The 24,838-nt window shown below is 42.7% G+C and overlaps 1 protein-coding gene across 1 annotated transcript in view; it reads right to left on the minus strand.

The window, feature by feature from the left end:
• Positions 1-24,838, minus strand: part of TNFRSF17 (TNF receptor superfamily member 17) — a 267,339-nt gene that overhangs the window by 132,211 nt on the left and 110,290 nt on the right. Inside the window, exon 2 of the mRNA XM_077450001.1 lies at positions 1,282-1,419. Coding sequence (XP_077306127.1) covers positions 1,282-1,419 — 138 coding nt within the window. The remainder of the gene's footprint in view (positions 1-1,281; positions 1,420-24,838) is intronic.

Raw genomic sequence — 24,838 nt, forward strand, 5'->3', positions numbered from 1 at the left:
CTTATCTGTGCTTATTAGTGCCCACCAGTGCAGCCTATCAGTGCCCACCAATGCAGCCTATGAGCGCCCACCAATGCAGCCTATCAGCGCCCACCAGTGCAGCCTATCAGTGCCGCCTCATCAGCGCACTTCAATGAAGGAGAAAAATGACCTGTTTGCAAAATTTTATAACAAACTATTAAAGCGGTAGTAAACCCACAAATGTATTTATTTTTTTAAACCTGCAAAGCAAAAGGCATAATGAGCTAGTATGCACCCCATACTAGCTCATTATGAAATACTTACCTTCGAACGAGGCCCCGACATCTGGCCCGATCCACGCCGAGGGAGCTGACAGGGCGCTGTGAGTGGCTGGAGCCGCGATATCGTCACTCCCGCGCGGGAGAATTCATTCCGGCCGGTCGGCTACTGCCGGATTTTCAGGCCGAGAATCCCCTTGTGCGCATGCGTCGCTGCAGTCAGCAGCGCATACCGAGGGGAATATCTCCTAAACCGTACAGGTTTAGGAGATTTTTTTTTACCTACAGGTAAGCCTTATTATAGGCTTTCCTGTAGGTAAAAGTTAAAAAATTGAGTTTACAACCACTTTAAACATGATTTTTTTTTTTTTTGCATCTTTTTTTGTTTGTTTAGCAAAAAATAAAACACCCAGCTGTAATTAAATACCACCAAAAGAAAGCTCTATTTGTGGGAAAAAAATTATAAAAATTTCATTTGGGTACAGTGTTGTATGCCCGCGCAATTGTCATTCAAAGTGCATCAGCGCTGAAAGCTGAAAATTGGTCTGGGACTGAGGGGGTTTAAGTGCCCAGTAAGCAAGTGGTTAAACATTCTTTAAATTTCCAAGACAAGTTTTCATCTTTATCAAGAGGATACCATACATATCGGGTGGCACAGTGGTGTAGTGGTTAGCACTCTCACCTAGCAGTAAGAAGGGTTGCTGGTTCAAATCCCAACCACGATACTACCTGCCTGGAGTTTGCATGTTCTCCCTGTGCCTGCATGGGTTTCCTCCCACAATCCAAAGACATGCAGGCAAGTTAATTGGCTTCCAAATTGGCCCTACTATATGAATGGTGACCTTGGATTGTGGGCTCCTTGAGTGTAGGGACTGATGTGAGTGTGCAATGTACAGGGACAATTGTAGACACTCAGGTTGAACTGGATGGACTGGTGTCTTTATTTAACCTTACTAACTATGAAACTATATTTGTTATCAATTATAATACAGTGGTATTATTTTTTTTTATTTTTTTCCCCCAATCATAGCAAACTGCTTACCTCTGTGAAACTTCCTTTTTCTTGATCTGTGCAGAATAAAGGTTCCAAATAATATAATTGATATTAGCAGCACAAACATAACCAGCAAGATCCAAATAATACAGGGTGTGTCATTAAGAGTCACGGGTCTAGAAACACCTAAAACAAAAAGGACAAATCTTAAGTGATATTCACAGACATTTTCATTAAAGGTATACTTACAGACCAGTTAAGCTGGGCCTGTTGAGCAAAATACAGATCAAGCTATATGGCATAAGACTTTGTTAATGTGGCAAGAGCAAGTGTAAAGGGTCAATTGTAGAGGTTCGTTTTTTATTTTACAGTTTAAATATAAGAGTGGTTAACTGTTAAAGTGACTGTAAAGGAAAAAATTTTCTTTGAAAAAAAAATAGCAAAAATGTCATACTTACCTGCTCTGTGCATTGATTTTACACAAAGCAGCCCCGAACCTCCTCTTCTCAGGTCCCCTGCTCCTGACTCATTGACTGTAATTGGCATCTCAGCCAATCAGGATTGAGAGACCCAGGAGAGCCTTGTTGGGTGCTGTGCACATTACTGGATTGGAATCCGACTCTGGTAAGTATTGAGAGGAGGGAGCTGCACACTTGAGTTTTTTTTTACCTTCATGCATGAAGGTAAAATTACATCTCTCTTGTTGTACGTAAATTACACAATTGATTTTTTACAGATAATCAATGAACTTACAATCTCAAATGACTGTCTTTTGGTCACAGTGGATGTAGAAGCTCTATACAGCTCCATCCACCCCTCACTAGGATTGGCAGCCATATGGCGAGTACTCTCTCAAAGACATTTGGATGACAGGCCCCTTAATGAGTTTATTCTATAAGGACTGGAGTTTATCCTACAACACAGTTTTTTTCAATTCAACTGCTCCCACTATCTCCAGGTGCAGACTTGTTGTGCCCCAACGCCAATCTGTACCTGGGGGAGTGGGAGCAGGCTCTCCTCTCAGACAAGAGGATCACACAATGTTCTGGTCATGTTCTTACATGACAGAGATACATTGATAACATGTTTGTCTGGTCTGGGAGGGGTCAAAAGATAGCCTTCTGGGTTTGATGGATAGGATCAATAAGATCTTTAACCTTAAATTCAAAATGATGTGCGATCCTAAATGGATCGCATTCTTGGATGTGATGATTGAGGAAAATTGACAGGGCAAATTGTAAAGTACCCTCTATCACAAGGAGACTGCAGGCAATACAGTATTGCATAACTCTCCAGCATCCACCCTACACCTTTGAAAAATGTGATACCTTACATTCAGTATATTAGGCTGAGATGCAATTGTTCTAATGATATCCTGTTTCAGGAAGGAGCCAGAAAACTACAGTTGTGACTTTTAAATAGAAAATGCAGCAGAACATGCCTACATAAAGCATTCAACAAGGCACCACAAAAATCACTTTTCAATCTCTTATTTAAGAACAAATTAGGTGCTATGACGAACAAAGCGAACCATGAACCCTCTAGGATCTTTATGAGATACTCTAATCAACATACTCAAAAATTAAAAAAATCTTATGTAAACACTGGTCGATACTTACAGATGATCCTACCGTCACACAATTCGTCGGCCTACTCCTTCAATTACCTTCAAAATAGCTAGCTCTCTGAAGGATAAAGTTGTTCAGATTGAATACCCAGATACGCCTAAACACACGCATTGCTCAGTAAAGGGCACTTTTGCATGTGCTCGTTGCTCTTGTTGCCCCTTGACCAACAAAGATAAAACATTTGTAGCACAGGCTTAGTATTGCCTCTGTAATATATGCAGAATATTGCTCTCTGAAACATTGCATTGCATTTTCTGGCTAAACTGATAGCTGCAGGATTGAAGGCAGATTGGGTCCTGCTGTAGCTAAGAAAGAAGCCCATCCCTAACAACAAAAACAATGAAAGACAGGATTGGATAGCTGCCAAGGAGAGCTGTGATTGGGGGAGAGAGAGGAGGACACAGGGGGAGAGACAGACTGGCATTGTGGCAGGCAGAAGAAAGTATCCCATGTGTTTATCTCTTGAGCACTTCCAGAGCCTGTGACTCTCCTAAAGGAAGGTGCACACTTGAGAGGGGAGTTTGCAGTGTGTTATTATGCCTGATTACTGAAGATGTGCTAACAGTGCAGAGAAATCTAGAGACCAATTTCAGTGCTGCAGCAATCATCATCATTATCCTGTTTGGAGGTTTCTGTGGCATGTGTTGCTCCCATCACCATCCAGTCAACTGAGACAGCAATCCATCTACCAATTGCTGGAAGGAAGATATACAGTATCAAGTGCATCTAATGGTGAGAGATCTTCTGCCATCCTTGTGTATGTGGATCTAGCTGCTAGGTCCTATTTACTGTTAATGCAGCTTTATCTGAAGGTGGATCTCCACATCTGTTAATCTTTGTGACACTTTGTGAAGATATCCCTTTCCATTCTGTGGATTACAAATATTACTTCACAAAAGTCTGAGTACTCAAACATAGGATTTAAAGGGCCCCAACGCTGGCAGACTCTGTGTGTGTTTGTGTGAATAGAATTACCACTGGCCAGTGGTTAGCAAGACCTAGGTAGGATCTTATAGTCAGTAATATCACTTTTTGGAAATTGTTGAACATTATTCTTTGTATTGTATTGTACAGTTTTGTTCACCACTTGTTCAGTGCATTTCAGGCAAAGTCTCCCACTGGCGGTTAAAGTGAATGAACACAAATCCTGTTTTCCTTTACTGAGCAGTTGTAGTATATTATTGCACTTAATATTTGTATTCTGTTAATCAGTTTCTCTCTTTTCAGGGCTTTTTGCTAGTTCTAATAAAGCCCAGCTAAAAGTTTAAACAGTGTTTTGGTGTTACTGAGATCCTGGGGAGGGTGAGCCATCACTGGTGTAGGACAAAAGACCCGTATATTACAGTGGCCCTTGCGGGGGTGGCGCTACACATTTATTCTACCAAATGGAAAAAAAATTTAGTCCAAAACGTTTTGCCAATTGCCAAACAAAAGTGATTGTCTATTTTCTATTGTGCGAATGCGGTTCATTTTATGTGGGCAAGACTAAACAGGAACTATGGCAAAGAATTCAAAAACATATGTACAGTATGCAAATCAAAACAAAACACTACGTGGATCCTGAAAAGAAAAGTAAAGTATTGCCAGTTCATCAATCTGTACACAAGTCCACTTTTCAGGGTCCACGTCATGTGTCCCTAATGTGATTATATTGTCCATGCACTATTGTTTTTATATAGCACCAGGGACTATATCTCTGCACATATTGTGGTTTGCACCTGCTTGCTAATTAGCATAATAGCTTTTTCTTTGTTGAGTATAGGTCACTCACACCTACTCAAAAAAGGTTTGTTTCGAATTTAATGTTTGTTTAGCGCTACATTTTATTTTTCACATTTATTTTAACTTTGTATGTTTGAATGTTAGCCGCTATTTTGATTTAAGTAGCGCAGTGTTTTGCTTTTTTCATAAAACACTAATACACTGTATATATATATACTGTGACATTGGGGGATGTTTAACTCAGTGGTAATTGCCTTTTGGGTAAGCTCACAGCAAACAGGAACTTTAGTTTAATGGCATGGTAGCCCACTTTTATTAAAAGAAACAAAATTAAGTTCATACATGCACTTGGTTACCCACACAGGGGTTCTTCTCCCAAAAACAATACATGAAAAATGCCAAGCCACCTGGCTCTATTCAGCAGTATTGCCACCTAGGCTTTACACATCAGCCCTCTTGGCCATATAACAGGGTTCCTGTACAACTACTGTAACGCTTTTCAGCTTCCTTGCTGCTCAGGCCTTCCACTTCAGGCTCTCATCTGTCTCCTTAGATGCACACAGCATCAATCTAGAAAGCAGCCCCTCACTGCTCTGATCCTCAGACTTGGGTCTCTGGCTTTCACTAGTGTACATCTGCACTCTCTGGACTCCTGGAGACCTCCTGTCTCTCTGGGTGGAGCCCAGAACCCTACTCCTAACTGTGCTATAAGCCCAGGACCCACCTGCTCAATCAACCAGCCAGACTCCTGGCTGTTCCAAAAACCCGGTCCCAGGATTGGAGATTCCATCCCACCCATAATGCTATGGAATCTCCGGGCTCCAGGTCCCCAAGTGGATTTTACAAACTTTGGAGGAAATTGATAAAACAGATTCCTCCACATTACATACCCCTGGAACCCCTCAACCTGCCTATTTGAGAACCCTGGACGACAATTACTAGGACAGGGAACTGTACTGTCACAATACATATATACACACACATATGGATTTTTTAATTTTTTTATAATCAAATGATAACCTAATATACTCAATTAAATATACTGACAAGTTAAATGTCTTTTTATTTTATACAAAGATATAGATACAGATATATGTTTTGTTTGTTTTAACAGCAACAGTTTTTGTCCCCACACAGGCTTCTGGTGGTTTCCTGTCCTAGCGATATGGGTGGGGTCTCTTCCTTCTGTCTCCTAGCGTGGAAAGGGGAGGGAGGACTCTAGGATCTGTCCCTCCCACCTCATTTCTGGCTATGCCAGGGCTCTAAGGAGTTGTTTCCTTGGCAAAACCTTTGATTTGAACTAATATATTGGACAAATTAGAAACTAGTCAATTGACTGTAGGTAAGCTTATTCATCTTTAGATATCATGTACACCATGTGCGCGCCTGTGCCTCCCTCCACCACCCCCGCACGTCTAATCATGTGTGACCTCTTGTAGACAGAATTGGACTCCATGCCCACCTCCTGGATGGCTGACCACCGTGAGAACACCCTGATGTGATGTTTCTTGAGTTTCTGCTCTGGCCATAAATATCCTTTTTTACCAAAGGTAGGACCTTTTGGTATCTTGGATTTCTGTATATACAGGTCTCCTTTAATGATTATTTTGATGAATATTAATATTATGTACTGATATGTTATAGATGTTCACATTACCTTGAAGAAGATCAAATATAACATTAAGATTGAAACATGTTGGGGTTATCCTTAACATCAATATATTGGTTGTGTATTTCTTATTGTTACAATGTTAATGTCATATTGGACATCCTTTATGAAAACAATTGTGTACACCAGAGCTCTTGTTGTTGTCCCCCTTTGTCTATGTATCCCCCCTTCTCCTTTTTTCACTATTTGATATTGTTCTTCATTCAATGATGATTTTTTATATCAATTTAAAATAAATAAATACATTTTTTTTTTATACAAACAAATATTTTATTACTTGCAAGCTGTGTATAGGCCCCTGTGAGTATTTTGTCCTTTTCCATATACCCCGTTTCCCCTAAAATAAGACCTAGCGTGATTGTCGACGATGGCTGCAATATAAGCCCTACCCCCCAAATAAGCCCTAGTTAAAGTCCTTCTATGTCTTATTCTCAGGGTAGGGCTTATTTTTGGGGAAAGAGGATGGGGTTTATTTGGGGGGTAGGGCTTATATTGCAGCCATCACCGACACTCATGCTAGGTCTTATTTTAGGGGAAACAGGGTATGTTATTGGGCTAGCAGCACTCTGTCCACAACCAGGGGAGGTGGGTCTCATTTTTTGTTCAAAATAATTATACATATATTTTTTATCAGAAATAGGTTAAATATACTTCTTGGAATGTGTAGCCGTGATATTCCCCCCCATAGTCCCCATGTGAAAAATAATTATACACATGTTCTTATCAGAAGTAGGTCAACTGTGTTCCTGGGCATGTTTAGCCATGATATTCCACCCATAATCCCCATGTAGAAAAATAATTATACCCCTATTTCTATCATAAACAGTTCAAATGCATTACATAGAATGTGTAGCCATGAAATTTCCCCCATAATCACCATGTAAAAAAGAATTACTATTATTGTAAAACTGCATATACTATATATAAATGAACAGTTAAACCAGTGGTCCCCAACCTTTTTGGCACCGGGGACCGGCTGCGTGGAAGAAAATTGTGCCAAGGCCCGGCGAGGGACTGGGGGTGATGTACGCACACGCGTGGGGGGGGGGAAGCGAATTTTGCCGGCAATTTATCGGGCAATAGCTGGTGTTCGGCTGTTGGTACTTCAATCATCATGGCACCATGGTTGGTATGGTGTCAGAATGATTGAGGCACATTATTTCTTATATTACATTGTAATATAAATGAAATAGTTCAACTCACCATAATGCAGAATCAGTGGGAGCCCTGAGTGTGTCACTTTCCATGTCGCCTGCCACCAGAGGAGAAATGCCACTTGTCACGCTGCCTGCCACCAGTTGAGGAATGCCACTTGCCACGCTGCCTGCCACCAGTTGATGAATGCCACTTGCCACATCACCCGCCAGTGCCACCAGATGAGGATTGTCACTGCACTGGTGACACTGGTTCAGTGGTCTTTCTTAAATGAGGGCAGGAGAGCAGAGATGCGGGGCGGGCAGCGAGAGATGATGTAATCTCTCTGCTCCCCGCCGCACCTCCGATATTCTGTATGCTGTGAGGGCAGAAGAGCGGTGATGCTAGGCGGGCAGGGAGAGATGTCATCTCTCTACTCCCCGCCGCACCACCGACATTCCGCATGTTGTGAGGGCGGAAGAGCGGGGATGCTAGGTGGGCGGAGAGAGATGTCATCTCTGCTCGCCAGCCCGCTTCTCTTATTCGCCCGCCAGCTTTCCTCTCTGATCCACCGGTGCCTTACAGCCTGCCGCGGCCCGGCTGCAAAGATGCTACAGCCCGGTAGTGGGCCACGGACCGGGGGTTGATGGCCCCTGAGTTAAACATTAGCAACTGCTTCTTGCAACATAGTATCAAGCACTATAGGAAAAACATTCCAGCCCTCCTGTTCCCCCAATACCATGCCGTATTGACACTCCAGCCTCCTGTTCCCCCAATACACTGCCATCCTGACTCTCCAGCCCTCCTAAGCCTTCGCCCCTCAATACCATGCCTTCCTGACATTCCAGCCCTCCTGATCCCCACCCCCAATACCATGCCCTCCTTATGCCCACAATACCATGCCCTCCTGACACTCCAGCCCCCCTGATCCCCGACCCCCTCAATACCATACCCTCCTGTCCTCCCAGTGCCATGCCCTCTTGAGACCCCAGCCCTCCTGATACCCCTGTAATGTACCATACTCTCTTGTTCACCCCCAGTACCATAACCTTATTTGGTTAAAATGCTGTCAAGAGTGTTTGGCGGCAAGCAGGTGAGGAGTACAACGACAAGTTTGTCTTGCCTACAGTCAAGCATGGTGGTGGGAGTATCATGGTCTGGGGCTGCATGAGTTCATTAACCACTTGCTTATTGGGTGCTTAAACCCCCCTCCTGCCCAGACCAATGTTCAGCTTTCAGTGCTCTCACACTTTGAATGACAATTGACAAATGACAGTCATGCAACACTGTACCCAAATGATTTTTTTTCCATACAAATAGAGCTTTCATTTGGTGGTATTGGATCACCTCCTGGATTTTTTATTTTTTGCACTATAAATAAAAAAAAGACTAAAAATGTTGAAAAAAAATGTGTTTTTCTTCGCTTCTGTGATAAAATTTTGCAAAATGAGCAATTTTTCTTCATAAATGTTGGCCATAATTTATACTGCTACATATCTTTGGTAAAAAAAATTACCCAAATTAATGGATATTCTGAGTTGCGTGAAGTTGGCACCATATGTTTTTTAAAACCTGAATAAAAATATACCATTCATTTGTCCTGCAAAAATGAGCGTTTGTGCCAGTTCAGTTTCTGAGATATTAACCACCTCAATACAGTGCACTTACACCCCCTTCCTGACCAGACCAATTTTCAGCTTACAGCGCTCTCACAGTTTGAATGACAATTACTCAGTCATGCAACATTGTACCCATATGAAACTTGTGCCCTTTTTCCACATAAATAGAGCTTTCTTTTAGTGGTATTTAATCACTAGTGGGTCTTTTATTTTTTGTGCAATAAATAAAATAAAACTTACATTTTGAGAAAAAAATGCCTTCTTCTTTGTTTCTGTCATAAATTTTTGCTAATTAGTAATCTTTCTTCATACATTTTGGCCAAAATGTATACTGCTACATATCTTTGGTAAAAATAACCCACATTAGTGTATATTATTTGGTCTTTGTGAAAGTTATAGAGTCTACAAACTATGGTGCCAATCACTGAAAATTGATCACATCTGATCAGGCCTTCAGTACATCAGGTGGATCTCATTTCTTGAGACACTAACAAGTCAGGAAAGTACAAATACCCCCCAAATGACCCCTTTTTACAAAGTAGACATTCCAAGGTATTAAGTAAGTAGCATGGTGAGATTTTTAAGTTGTCATTTTTTCCCACAATTCTTTGAAAAATTAAGATTTATTTTTTATTATTATCTTTTTGTCATGGTTATGCAGTGATCTTCCTGTTTACTTACCTCCCCTCGTGTGTTCAGGCTAAGAGGCCAGCCACTTCCACTTGGTTGTTTTTAATAACCTCTCCTCTAAGCATGGCTCCACCCCAGGCTCCATCAGGGAACCTTATATTAACCTGTGCACTGCAAGCCAAAAGTGCTGATCAACCATTGTGTATTCCTTTGTGTGTTTAGCTTCCTGTTACCTGCCATGTGCTCTTCTGTTGTTCCGTTACCGACTTTGGCGTGTCTTTGACTATCCCTGTTTGCCTGTGATCCTGACCTTTTGGCATGTCCCTGACTATTCCTGTCTGCTTGTGGCCCCGACCTTGGCTTTGTCCCTCACCATCCCTATCCTCCAGTTGCCTACTGTGGGTGGGAGCTGGGGGACCCTGGGGGTCGCGACCTGGAGCCAGTTGCAGCCAAGTCCATCCTCACCATTCGAGGCTCTGGTGAACACCTGCTGGCTCTTAGACTCCGCGCCCCAGGGAATCTTACGCTCTAACCCCAGTGGGACCTGTCTCCCGTCCGCAGCAGTCAGCCGTAGGGTCTACAACCTTGCGGTGCACTCCTGATCCCTACGGTGTGCATCTGCCACCTTGCCTCAAGGTGACCTGACACTTTTTTTTTTTACAAAATTGTCATATCATCAGGTTATTTCTCACACACAGCATATGCATACAACAAATTACACCCCAAAATTAATTCTGCTACTCTTTCTGAGTACGGCAATACCACATGTGTGAGACTTTTACACAGCCTGTCCACATACAGAGCACCAACATTGAAGTAGTACCTTCAGACATTCTACGAGCAAAAATGACACATCTCATTTCTCAACCACCTATTACACTTTTGAAGGCCCTGGAGTACCAGGACAATGGAATTTCCCATAAAATGACCCAACTTTGGAAAGCAAACACCCCAACGTATAATCTGTGAGGCATAATGAGTCTTTTGAATGGTTCATTTTTTTCCAGAAGTTTTTAGAATATGTGAAAAAAAAATGAAAACACATTTTTTTTTACACAAAGTTGTAAATTTATAAGATATTTCTAACACATAGCATGTATATAGCAAAAATTACATCCCAAAACACATTCCGCTACTCCTCCCAATTATGGCGATACCACATATGTAGGACTTTTACACAGCCTGGTCACATAGAGAGGCCGAACATTGAAGTAGTATGTTCAGGCGTTCTAGGAGCATAAATGACACATCTCATTTCATTCCTACCTATCACACTTTTGAAGTTCCTGGAGCACCAGGACAATGGAATTACTCACAAAATTACCCCATTTTGGAAAGCAAACACCCCAACGTATATTCTATGAGGCATAGGCTGCAAATAGGTACTTGGGTAGTCTGATGGCCTGGTGACAGGTACTTGGGTACTCTGATGGCCTGGTGACAGGTTCTCTGATGGCCTGGTGACTGGTATTTTGGTACTCTGATGGGCTGTGACAGGTACTCGGGTACTCTGATGGGCTGTGACAGGTACTTGGGTACTCTGATGGGCTGTGACAGGTACTCGGGTACTCTGATGGACCATGACAGGTACTCGAGTACTCTGATGGGCTGTGACAGGTACTCAAGTACTCTGATGGACTGTGACAGGTACTTGATGGACTGTGAGTGACAGGTACTATGAGGGGTGGTGACAGGTCCTCTTTATTGGGCGGGGGCAATCAGTGTGATTGGTGTACACTGTGAGCGGTAACGAGATGTTACCGCAATCTCCTCCTCACACATGATCGGTGTGTGAGGAGGAGAACCCGGTAACATTTCGTTACCGTGGTCTATTTACATTTTAGTGATCAGCTGTGAAACGATCACAGCCGATCACATGGGTAAACAGCCAGCCAATGGCTGTTTACCAGCATCGGTGACGAGCAGTGTTCCCGGGGAACACGCCGCCACTGACGTGATCGCGCGCATGCGCCGTGCACATTGGGGGTGTGACCATCTGTGATCGGCAGTGACTTCATCACGGCCGATCACGTGGTAAACAGCCATAACCAATGGCTGTCCATCCCCCTGTCATGGAGACACAGCTCGCCACCGAAGAAACAGGGATGCGTGCGCACGATTGCGCGCATTCCCTGTTTAAATGGGAGGCTGTCATATGACGGCCTCCCACCACAATAGGTGCGCCGCCTGGCCGTGATTTGATGGGCGGCGGTCAGGAAGTAGTTAAACATTCAACTTAATGCAAGCCCCGCCCACTTTGCACCACATGTTTATGAATTTTAAAAACAAACGCACCATTCGTTTGTGCTTCAAAAATAAACGTTTGTGCCGTTTTGGTCTCGGAAATATTGTGCGTTATATTTGCTGAAACCCTGCCCACTTTGCAACCCATGTTGCTGAATTTTAAAAACAAATGCACCATTGGTGTGTGCATCGTTTGTGCTGCAAAAATAAACATTTGTGCAGTTTTGGTTGCAGAGATATTGTGCATTATAGTTGCTGAAACCCCGCCCACTTTGCACACCATGTTGTTGAATTTTAAAAACCAAAATGCCATTTGTTTGTGCTGGATTGTGCCGCAAAAATAAATATTTGTGATGCTTTAGTCTCAGAGATATTGAGTGGTATATGTTGTCAAACCACACTGACTTTACACCGCGTTATTAAATCTTATATACAACTAGATTTATTTGTTTGCAGTTTGTGCAGATTTGGTGGATATTGTACATGGTGTTTTACTTCACATGCATAGGTTTTGCCACCCTCACAGGGATCCAACCCCTTCTGATTCTCTAGCGCTGACTGGAAGAACAGACGGAAGAGGAAATCTGGGGAAGGGGTGGGCACAGCTGGCTCTGGCTCTAGTGAGGCAGAGCCAGCTGTCAATCAGGCGGCAGGGTGGATCTTGACAGTATTAATCGGGCTCTGTGCTGTCATGATATAGTGGGCAATAGCCCGCCACATGCACATGAGTTTTTTTGTCACAGGAGAACATACTATATGTCATCTTGTGAACAAATCACTTCTTTTTTTAATGAAAATGTCAGTAAACATTCTCTTCTTGACAGACTCCATGGCAGACTGTGTGTGTGTTAACCCTGCCTCCTCTCCAATGCTATAGGACTCCATTCCCATAAATTTGAGCTCACCACTAGAGACTGTGTTCCCTAATTAGCCAACTCATGACCAAAGGGTGGGAACTCCATCTGCCATGGAGTCCATCAGGAAAGGAAAATTACATTAAGTATTTGGTAATAAATTTTCCATTTCCATGGCAGACTACATGTGGCAAATAACTAGCCAAACCACCAGTTTAATTCTCCCCATCAATCGACTGGATTTTTAAACCAAGGATCGAAGAGGATAGAGAAGCAGGTTCTATGCAATAGAGTGACATAAAGGTATTAATGGAGGCCCATGAGGCCGCCTTGTAGATGACATCAGGAGCCACATGCCAGGCTGCTGCCCACAAAGCCGGCATACCCCTGGTAGAGTGTGCTGTCACCGCCTCTGGATGAGCCAGGCCCTTAGCCCTATAAGCCTGCTAGATAGACTGGACAATACAGGTCGCATTCGTTGTGGAAGAAGCCTGTTTCCCATTGTTGTTGCTAGAGTGTAGAGCAAGGAGGAAGTCAGAGCATCTAAAGGTGGAAGTAACTCATATGTATTCCTTCAGCATTTTGCCTACATACAGAGGATGAACTTCAGAGGAACTTGGGGTGCTGAATGTGGGTTGCTTGCTTGGTCCTCATTAGGGATGAGATGAGTGTTCGAGTCGAACCCATGTTCGATTAGAAAACCAGCTGTTCGCCCGTTCGGCGAAATCCAAACATTATGGGGCGTTCACACCAAATTCGAGTGGCGCTCATGGCCCATAATGCACTGCAGCATAGCAGTGCATTGCTGGCTGATGATTGGCCAAGCATGCACTATGACCCGCATGCTTGGCCAATCACAGCACCATCAGCGAAGAGAGCCATAATTGGCCACAGGCAGGATGCCTGTAGCCAATTATGGCTCAGTGGGTTTAGTACACGCCCCACACTATATAAGCCCACCTGCGTGACGGCCTTGCATAGTGTGTTGCGTCACTAAGAGAGAGAGATAAAGGGAGAGACAGTGTCTGAATTTCCTTTTAAGCTATTGCAATTACAGTCAGTGTATTGTGCCACCTGCACAGTGTACACCCAAAGCTACCCCAATTGCTGGTGTTCTTCTGGTCCTATACCATAGGCAGCTGTAGCAGTTACAGTCGGTGTATTGTGCCACCTGCACAGTGTACACCTGAAGTTACCCCAATTGCTGGTGTTCTTCTGGTCCTATACCACAGGCAGCTGTAGCAGTTACAGTCAGTGTATTGTTCCACCTGCAGTGTACACCTGAAGCTACCCCAATTGCTGGTGTTCTTCTGGTCCTATACCACAGGCAGCTGTAGCAGTTACAGCCGGTGTATTGTGCCACCTGCACAGTGTACACCTGAAGTTACCCCAATTGCTGGTGTTCTTCTGGTCCTATACCACAGGCAGCTGTAGCAGTTACAGTCAGTGTATTGTTCCACCTGCAGTGTACACCTGAAGCTACCCCAATTGCTGGTGTTCTTCTGGTCCTATACCACAGGCAGCTGTAGCAGTTACAGCCGGTGTATTGTGCCACCTGCACAGTGTACACCTGAAGTTACCCCAATTGCTGGTGTTCTTCTGGTCCTATACCACAGGCAGCTGTAGCAGTTACAGTCAGTGTATTGTTCCACCTGCAGTGTACACCTGAAGCTACCCCAATTGCTGGTGTTCTTCTGGTCCTATACCACAGGCAGCTGTAGCAGTTACAGCCGGTGTATTGTGCCACCTGCAGAGTGTACACCTGAAGCTACCCCAATTGCTGGTGTTCCACTGATTCTATCCACAGGCAGCTGTAGCAATTAGTCAGTGTACTGTGTCATCTGCACAGTTTGCACTTAATGCTACCCCAATTGCTGGTGTTCTGCTGATCCTATAGCGCAGGCAGCTCCGGTAATTACAGTTGATGTATAGTGTCATCTGCACAGTGTGCACCTAAAGCTACCCCAATTGTTGGTGTTCTGCTGATCCTATACCGCAGGCAGGCAGCTGCAGTAACTACAGTCGGTGTATTGTGCCACGTGCACAGTGTACAGCTATAGCTACCTCAATTTCTGGTGTTCTTCTGATCCTATACCACAGGCAGCTCCAGTAATTACAGTTGGTGTAATGTGTCATCTGCACAGTGTACGCCTAAAGCTACCCCAATTGCTGGTGTTCTGCTGATTCTATCCACAGGCAGCTGTAGCAATTATAGTTTGTGTACTGTGTCATCTGCACAGTTTGCACCTAAAGCTACCCCAATTGCTGGTGTTCTGCTGATCTTATACCACAGGCAGCTCCAGTAATTACAGTTGGTGTATTGTGTCATCTGCACAGTGTGCACCTAAAGCTACCCCAATTGCTGGTGTTCTGCTGATCCTATACTGCAGGCAGGCAGCTGCAGCAATTACAGTCAGTGTATTGTGCCACCTGCACAGTGTACAGCGAAAGCTAACCCAATTGCTGGTGTTCTTCTGATCCTATACAGCAGGCATCTGCAGTAATTACAGTCTGTAAACTGTGTCATCTGCACAGTGTGCACCTAAAGCTACCCCAATTGCTGGTGTTCTGATGAACATTTTTGGTTCTGGGCTCCAGCACCAGTGGCTAAGGCCCAATTTTTCAGCCCCTGTTTAACAGGGGCCTGTTATTACAATTTTTGATGCAATACTTTGCAGCAGGGCTCATTCCTGCGTTCCAACTAGAGTGTATCTGTGAGGGGTTGCAGTGTCGTGGCACCAGTGCCTAAGGCCCAATTTTCAGCCCCTGTTTAACAGGGGCATGTAATTACAATTTTTCATACAATACTGTTGCAATGTTGTGGCACCAGTGCCTAAGGCCCAATTTTTATGTAGTTACAATTGTTGATATAATATTTCACAGCAGGGCCGATTCCAGCGCCAACCAAGAGCAACTGTGAGGACTTACAGTGTTATGGTGCCAGCACCACCACCACCACCAAAGGCCCAATTTTTCTACCACTGTTCAACAATGGCATGTAATTACAATTCTTGATATAATAGTTCACAGCAGGGCATTCCAGCGCCCACCAAGAGTCACTTTGAGGGCTTACAGTGTTGTGGCAACACCAACACCTTAGGGCAGGCCCCTACTTTCAAACATCCAACTTACCTACCTTACCTTACCTTCAACTTTCCTACAAAGGGAAGGAGACAACAGGAAGTGAGCTGAAAAAAAAAAAAAAAAAAAAAAAAAAAAAAAAGGGGTGACAACCCTTCCCCATGTTTTCCAAAAAGCTTAAAAATAGATTTTTTGACTGGAGCTACACTTTAAAAAATGTACCAGTTCAAAATTACAAACAGATTCTACTTAACAATAAACCTACACAGTCCCTGTTTTTTTGTTTGCACAGCCTGTATACTGCTGTTCTGAGTATATATGACCTGGGGGCTCCACGTCTTTCCTTTTTTTAGTTTGGGTTCCCCTTAATAATCCGTACAAGACCCAAAGGGGCTGGTAATGGGCAAGGGGGCTACCCATGACATTTTTCTTAATGATTTTCACCCATATTGCCGGAACCAGATCCTAGACCGTGTATTTGGTTTCATAGCTAATTGTTATAGTATTGTGATATTAATGATAGCATGTGCTCAGAGTATAGATAGACTAACTAAACTATAGGGACTAGACAAAGTAATACATAACTGATAATAATAATAGATTGCATTTATCGGTTACTTAATTTGGCACCCCAGAACGGCGTGTAAAACGTATTTTTACACAGAATCCACAAAAATCTAATGTATTTTTGTTTCTGAGTCCCTGTAAGCACAGATCCTCAGACACCCAGAACTAAAAATCCTCTCTAGTGTGGACAAGATTGGCGCTGGCTCGCAAATTCTGAAACGATGCTTGGATGAGCAGGAAAATTCTGTGAGATATTTCACTGGTAGAAACGGATGCGTAAAACCTGGTGAGAACTGTGACTGATTATATAGAGATATATATATATGTACATTAAACAAAAATCTGCGAGGTGGATGGATAAATCAATTCACCCGTAGAAAAAACAGCGCATAATATTCAAATAGAAGAAAAGAAATTATATACAAATTGCGCTAGTGCAACCTATTGTTCTATGGAAAGAATATTTCTATCTTCCCAGATGTAACCATACAATCACAATATTGTCCATGAACACTGTCCATATATCTAAATTGTACTGAGTACTTAGGATAGTTTCAGGAAACGAATTGAAACAGGATATCTATTTCAGTCCATCCACAAACAATAAAATTACAAGCCAAAACTAAAACAGAATGTCCTGGTATAAATCAAGAGGAGTGTACGGTGCAATCCTCCCTTAATATGAAAAAACAGTGATCACGAATTTGCTGGGGTACAATCTCAAGACTGGGGTGACCCCCCCTTAGTAATGCTCTTACCAGATATGCCTGGTTACATAGGCTCTTCGAAAATACTCCTCATCCGCTCGATTTCATCCGGTTCGTCTGCACTAGGTAATACACGGTCGGATGTGCTTGGATACGCGGGCTCTCAGATGTTCCTCATCGGCTGGATCCCATCCACTGCATACACGATCGGATGTGCTTGGTTACACGGGCTCTCAGATGTTACTCATCGGCTGGATCCCATCCACTGCATAAGTGCCGGGTGATTCAAGATCTCCGAAAGAAGCAATTACGGGAAACAAACATAGCGTAATACTGTCTTGACAGTATTATTATGTCTTGACCCGGCACTTATGCAGTGGATGGGATCCAGCCGATGAGTAACATCTGAGAGCCCGTGTAACCAAGCACATCCGATCGTGTATGCAGTGGATGGGATCCAGCCGATGAGGAACATCTGAGAGCCCGCGTATCCAAGCACATCCGACCGTGTATTACCTAGTGCAGACGAACCGGATGAAATCGAGCGGATGAGGAGTATTTTCGAAGAGCCTATGTAACCAGGCATATCTGGTAAGAGCATTACTAAGGGGGGGTCACCCCAGTCTTGAGATTGTACCCCAGCAAATTCGTGATCACTGTTTTTTCATATTAAGGGAGGATTGCACCGTACACTCCTCTTGATTTATACCAGGACATTCTGTTTTAGTTTTGGCTTGTAATTTTATTGTTTGTGGATGGACTGAAATAGATATCCTGTTTCAATTCGTTTCCTGAAACTATCCTAAGTACTCAGTACAATTTAGATATATGGACAGTGTTCATGGACAATATTGTGATTGTATGGTTACATCTGGGAAGATAGAAATATTCTTTCCATAGAACAATAGGTTGCACTAGCGCAATTTGTATATAATTTCTTTTCTTCTATTTGAATATTATGCGCTGTTTTTTCTACGGGTGAATTGATTTATCCATCCACCTCGCAGATTTTTGTTTAATGTTTTTTAGTGGTTTTATTGATTTAATACCTTTTAGCGGTTTTATTGATTTAATACCTTTTAGTGGTTTTATTGATTTAATACCTTTTAGAACAGCTGCTTAAATTCCACAACTCCCAGGTAGAAAGCATATTCTTTAATGCTAAGCGCCTTTTATTTGCGTGGTTAACGGGCGGAGGTTATCCTAAGCAAAGGCACATATATATATGTACGTTATTGTTGTGTTTGCTGCAGACCTGTAACCAGAGGGCAAATTGGCGCACTGGCGAGATAGGGACTGATCATCCCTGGTTATGTGATATAACCGCAGATTGACAGGATATCCATACAATTGAGGGAAAAGTGGAAATATCCACGTGAGTGTGGAAAAGCTCTCTGTCCCAAGAGAAATTCCCTATGGCCTGCTATTGGAGAGGAGGGCATTGATTAAGAGTGTGTTCTCCTGAAGAAATTCGTGGTTAAACGGATTTATATTTGTTTTTGTGGGGTTTTTTTTTTTTTTTCCTTTTGCGTTTTTTTTTTGTTTGGTGTGGGACTACAGGTGAAAGCTAGCTTCTAAACAGCTTCATCTGTGTCTTTGTGTGTGCTTGGTATCTGTTCGTCTAGTGTAATGCTAATGCAAAGTGTTGGTTAGAGATTGACAGGAATTACCATACATCTTTGAGGAAAAAGGAAAAAAAGTGGGGGAAATATAGGTTTTTATTTCTACCCACGTGAGAGTGAAATAGCTCTGGTAAGATGACCTGCAATCTAAGGCATTGATTAAGAGTGTGCCTTGTGTCTTGTATGCTGTAGAACCACAAGTCACTGTAGATTTAAACGGTTCGTATCTGTTTTTTTTTTCTTTTTTGTAGTTTTGTTTGTTGGTAGGACTATAGGTGAAAGCTAGCTTTTAAACAGCTGTATCTGTGTCTTTGTGGGGGTTGTCTATTTGTTTGTCTGTGTCTATTGTCTAAGAAACTGGTTGAGCAACTTTAGTGTGGGTAGGCTAATTAGCACATCAATGGAAGCCATTGAAGGTTTCATTAGCAAGCATGGTGATATTAGATTTCAACTTACTCAAGAGAGTCATTTAAGACACCAATTTGGGGAACTTTTGAGACAATGTAATACACATAACAATCTCATAAGTAATAAGTCAAAAAAGGCAGGAAACAGAGAATGGCCAATGCCTTATGCATGTTAATGAGAATGAAAGAAATTGCAGAACAAAAAGAATTAGAATGGTTTGCTGATAGAGAAAAAGTGATGGAACAGGTAAGAGGTATATTAATGGGGATTGAAAAGGCTGATGCAGATGCTCATAGTCGGATTGAACAATTAGTGACTGAGAAATGTGTATTGCAACAGAGATTAGATGAATTAGAACAAACGTGCAAATTAAGAGAAAGTTGCATTGCCTCTTTGAATCAAAGGGAGGCTGATAATTTGCAGGTTATCACAATGCTTAAGGCACAAGCAGCCATAATGGAGTTATCCTCAAAATGTGCAATGGTGGAGGTACCCTCTGCACATGCTCAGTGTACAGAAAAGCTAGAAGTGAAACATGAAGAAAACCCGTATGCTATTATCACTGCAAATGATAGTACTGTGATGGGAATCGATGTGGAAGAGGCAAATAAAGGTGGGATAACTGCACTTGAAATTGATTCAGGAGTTGAAACTTCTGATGACTGTGTAATGAAAGTGTAAAGTCTTTTCATTCCAATCACAGTAATATTATCCAGCAATGTGGGTTTCCAGCGCCATATGCTCAAAGAAGGGCCTATGCAGGGAAACCAGAACTAAAATGTTTTTTGTGTAAAAGGGGGGGTCACATTTCAAAATATTGTCGGGTGACGAATAATGATATCAAAAGGAAATCATACCCGAAAACGACCCCAAGGCATCATGTGTGTTATTCAGCCAGGTGGTGTAGCCATCCAAAGCATGGAACCCATAGTAATCAAACCCATTTCCCGTGTAAAACGCAAATGTGGGGTCTACAAACTGAAAAGCAATATGTAGGACAGTTGCGTAAAGTCAAAATGGAGGTAGACGCATGGTTATTCAAATATAGCACTGGGGGGAACAATGTTAGTAGGACTTAGTGAGCTGCAGGCATGGTAAGAATATTCTGGTCAATGTTTCCCTGCTATGAAAAAGGTTTGATGTGAGTTTCAGGTTCAGAATATGATAGAGGACCTTGATATAGATATACAGTTTTTTTGTATTTTAAGGGATAAACCTCGGAATTGGCATTGTGGTTTTTTTTGTGTGGTTAAAGATGTTTGTTATGAGTACTGTTGTTTTTTGTGTTTCTTTACTCTTCTCTTATTTTCAGTCTTTGTAAACTTTTCCTGAGTAATATCCCATATGCCGCTTGCTGCTTAACATAAGAATTGTGTGTAATCACTGTCTGTGTGTTCCTTTTCCAGAGACCAGGGAAGAAGTTAAACTGGTTCAGATACGGACATTTTCATTTGCTTGCAGGTCTGTCAAAGTGAGAACAGTGGGAAAAATATAGCAGAACAGGGGTTAGGTTATTGTAAAGGCATAATCGATTATCACATGGTACCATGAGCTCATTAGTTAGTAATTGTTTGCAAACAATGAAAAATAAATAGTACTAAAAAGATATAAATGAAGCTACAATGTTGTGATGAGATACATATGCTTTGTTTTTTTTTTTGTTTTTTTTTCTGTGTTGTTTTCCCCATGAACTAATTGTATTTCAGATGAGCACTCTTCTCAGGAGGAAAGTCCATGGATGTTAACTAAAAGTTGAGTGTTTGTCATTGTTGTATGGTGGTTGTCTTGTCATGTTATTTGTGTGATCATGGCCAGATTTTAAATTTTTTTTATTTTTATTTATTTTTTCTTCTCAAAAATGTTTTTTTTATATATTGGTTTAGTCGTCTATTATATTTTTATTCAGGTGGAAAAGTAGTAGGTTTAATCCACCTGGAAGGGGGGGGGGGGGGGGTAATTGACAATGCCCTCAGTTAGAACCAGTCACCTGAAAGGGGGGTAATTGACAATGCCCTCAGTTAGAACCAGTCACCTGAAAAGAGGTAGCGCATACATCGTAAAGATACAGATAGATGCATTGTCTTTGTAGCTTGTAAAATTTGAAGTTTTTGAGAAGCAACATTGACGTTCAGTTTTAAACATTTTTGATCATACCATGGGGATCCATTTTACAGTGGGTTCAGCCTAAAGAGGTCATGGTTGTTGGGATAGTTTGGTCAAAGTTGCAGAAGCCAAGCCAAGGTCCTGGGTTCCAAGGAGGGAACTATAAGTAAACATGGTAAGCGAGCAGATATTGTGGATAAGAATTTGATACTGCTCTTGTTTTTCACTTTCAGAATCCTGGTGGAGCGAGAATTGGAGAGGCTTCTGGAACGTGGATGACAGATGATCATCTGGTTGGCAGTTTGTCTGTGCCACACCACACCGCAAATTTGTTCTGATAAACATCAGGAGAGGAAAAAAGAAAAAAACTTGAAAGATTCAGATTAATACTTGTTTTTTTTTCTTATGGACAATGTGGTGCGAGTGCTGAATCTGAAACAACAGAGCTTGTCAAATATTTTTTGCTGAAATCTCTCCTGATGAATGCAAACATGTTATTAATACATGTGCAATGGGTTGGAGGTTGGGGAAGGAATATGACACATCCAATCCGTCAGAACATGAAAATGTAAAATATGTGTTTTTTTTTTGTTGGAAGGAGGAATTGAAAAAAGAAGGTTTTAACATATGACATGTATTGATGTAACGGAGTTAATATGGTGCAGGTACCCAGGAGGCAGGCTGGCACTTGCAGAACAAGGTAGCTGTTGGCCAGACTAAGGGTGCCAGGTGACACATCAATGGGGTGAAAACTTCCTCGTAGGGGTGGTGTCTCAATCCTAGCGGTCCTAGAGAGAAGCTTTCAGTTACTGGACATGCGGGGCACCAGAACAAGACATGGGGAAGATACGCCCCATTGGAGTCTCACCTGAGGAGGTTGAAACCCTGCACAGATAATGCCAGTGAATACACACAGGAGCATGCTCTGTTAAAATAAAGGGAACAAACGCTGGCTACCAGGGTACCGTATGACTTCACCACATGGCACTGCAACATCTCACTGTGGTTGATAAAAAACCTATCACCCTATATGTGCTGAGTATACACTGAATCAAGTGCGGTCATTGTACTAGTGACTTACTCCCAGAGATGCGATGAAGTCCATGCAGGATGCTTATTTCTGAGGAGTAACCCGAAAGAGGAGGGATGTATTCAGCACTATATTAGGGGGGGAACAATAGCTGGGATGGGTGTTGGTAATGGAGTGGACATCAGCCTCCTGAGGAACAAACTCACAGCCATAGCTTCAGAGAAGGAGCGTGACTTTGTTACCCCGGGAGATTGGTGGCATCCTTGATAACATTCGATGGAGTCACAGAAACACTCAGGTTAGAATGGCTCCGGATTTTGTCAACCTTGTTAAGAGGTTGGTAGAGAGGACAGAAACCTGTCATTGGCTCTGGCGCGCACTCTGTGGCAGGTGGAAATATCAGCCAACATCAAGCTAATTGTACCGTCTCTGTATGAGGGGCAGTGGCCTGATGAGTTAGCATCACCGCTCAGTAAGATTTTGCCAAAACACGTTGCTTACACTAATCCAAAGTAGTGGTCGAATGCCTGTATGGGCTGTACTAAGTTGGATTGTGAAAGGTGTTATGCTGTATGTTCCCATATACAGAAGTGCAGACTCGGTCTGTATATTTGGTGGCATCAATGGGCTTACTGACTGGGGATTATATCTTGTTGCATTTGAGGCTATATCACACATGTGATCAGAGAAGATGAAAGCTGGAGGCAGGTGGATATTTCCCTTTGTCGGAAGCATGACCATGATGTCCTTTGTATGTCATGTCAATACGTGGGGATGAACGAATAATGTTGGGAAATTATTTCTCTCTGTGTTCTGGATGGAGAGATCATTGCTGGGAAGGAGGCACCCAGGTATTATTTAGGACATAGGCAAGTTTGTTTCTTTGTCCTAAAGAATACCGGTGTAGTGTTAGTCATGGAACTAGAGGGTTCCTTGAACCTAACCATAGGTACAGGTGCATGGTATACCATGGGCATGATCTCTGAAATCCAGGCACAGGGGTGGAATTGTGTGGGTTTGGTCATTGTTGTAAATTTATATGTGTAGTTAAGCGATATTTATCTAGAAGGGTCTCCCATTTGTCTATGCAAGTTGAGGGACGATTTGACGGTAGGCTCTCTGTGTACAAGTTGGAGACTTTGCTGCCAAGTCAGAGCCCTGCAACAACGCTACGAGCAAGTGTGCCAAATCTCGACCCATATTCCCAGTAAGAGATTATAGGAGGTTGGGAGCAGGGTGCATAATTGGAGGGGACACATATGTATGTATATATTATGGTAATACGTTGATTTATTTCTGTGGTAGAGTGTGACCTATGTGTAGTGCAGGCTAGTAATATGGGCAAGAAAGGCCCTCATCGAAACTCGGTAGTTGAGAGCTGGATGAAATATTGCTCTGAACGTATGCTGGTGGATGGTGAATGAATGGACACCCCTTGCCTGTACTGCCGTCCTGAAGATACAGAAGATACAGAATGGTGACATGGAAGCTATCGTTGAAGAATGGTGGTGATGTGTCACTCAGTGGCAAAGCGGGAAGCATCACATGGTAAAACAATTATGGACTGCTCCATAGGACCTGTTTCTGCACATGTTGAAAGCACAGCGCGGTAAGACAATTGTGTACTGTTCCATGGGAGATGTCACTGGAGTGCTCGTTGAAAACAACCACACGTTACACAAGCTAAGGACTGTGCCACAGTAACTGGTTCGGACACAGGTTGGGGAGCGACACGCGTTAAGAAGGTTATGGTCTGTTCAATAGGAGCTGTGTTTGAAGAAGGGTGGTATGCGCCTTTTAGGCGCAAAGCGTATTATGTTGGAATCGAACATGATACATCTAAAGTTTCTACATATCTGTTGGTACAACCAAGTCACCAAACACAATCTGCATAGCAGAATGAGTTCTATTCAGCCCACCTAGTGTGCACGGGGCTTCAAAGACATTTAGGACAATGACAGCGCCGGTCTGTCTGTAAGGACAAAGAAGATAACTAATGAGCGGGAAGGGCGTCCGAGTTTGAATCACAAGATGTGAACCTAGTCGGAGCAGTTACAATTCATGGGCAAACACTACCCCCCAGAGGCCAATTATGGCAGGACTGTCAGAGGTAGTTAGCCTGGGGGGGAGGAGACGCCCCAGAGATGCTGATTGGTCCACAGGCAAAGGGGTTGGGCAATGGGGTGTGGTGTGGCTGAGGTGTGTTTATCAAAAAGGGGTTCATCAATGGGAGCTGCCTCTGATTCCATCAGGAGGTCCAGTCACGAGGGTCTGATAAGTATTGCTTGTATTGTATTCTGATTGTATGCTATGTATTCTTGTAACTTCTATTGATACCTTATGCAAGCTGTCTTATTTCCTTGGGAAATAAAGGAGATTTGATTGATCCTAGACCGTGTATTTGGTTTCATAGCTAATTGTTATAGTATTGTGATATTAATGATAGCATGTGCTCAGAGTACAGATAGACTAACTAAACTATAGGGACTAGACAAAGTAATACATAACTGATAATAATAATAGATTGCATTTATCAGTTACTTCACAGATCTAGACTGGATTGAGGAAAGCTGAGAATATCCTGGGA

This window comes from Lithobates pipiens, unplaced genomic scaffold, assembly GCF_037356315.1.
Source record: "Lithobates pipiens isolate NorthernLeopardFrog02 unplaced genomic scaffold, aLitPip1_a1.2 Scaffold_22, whole genome shotgun sequence".
Classification (NCBI taxonomy): domain Eukaryota; kingdom Metazoa; phylum Chordata; class Amphibia; order Anura; family Ranidae; genus Lithobates; species Lithobates pipiens.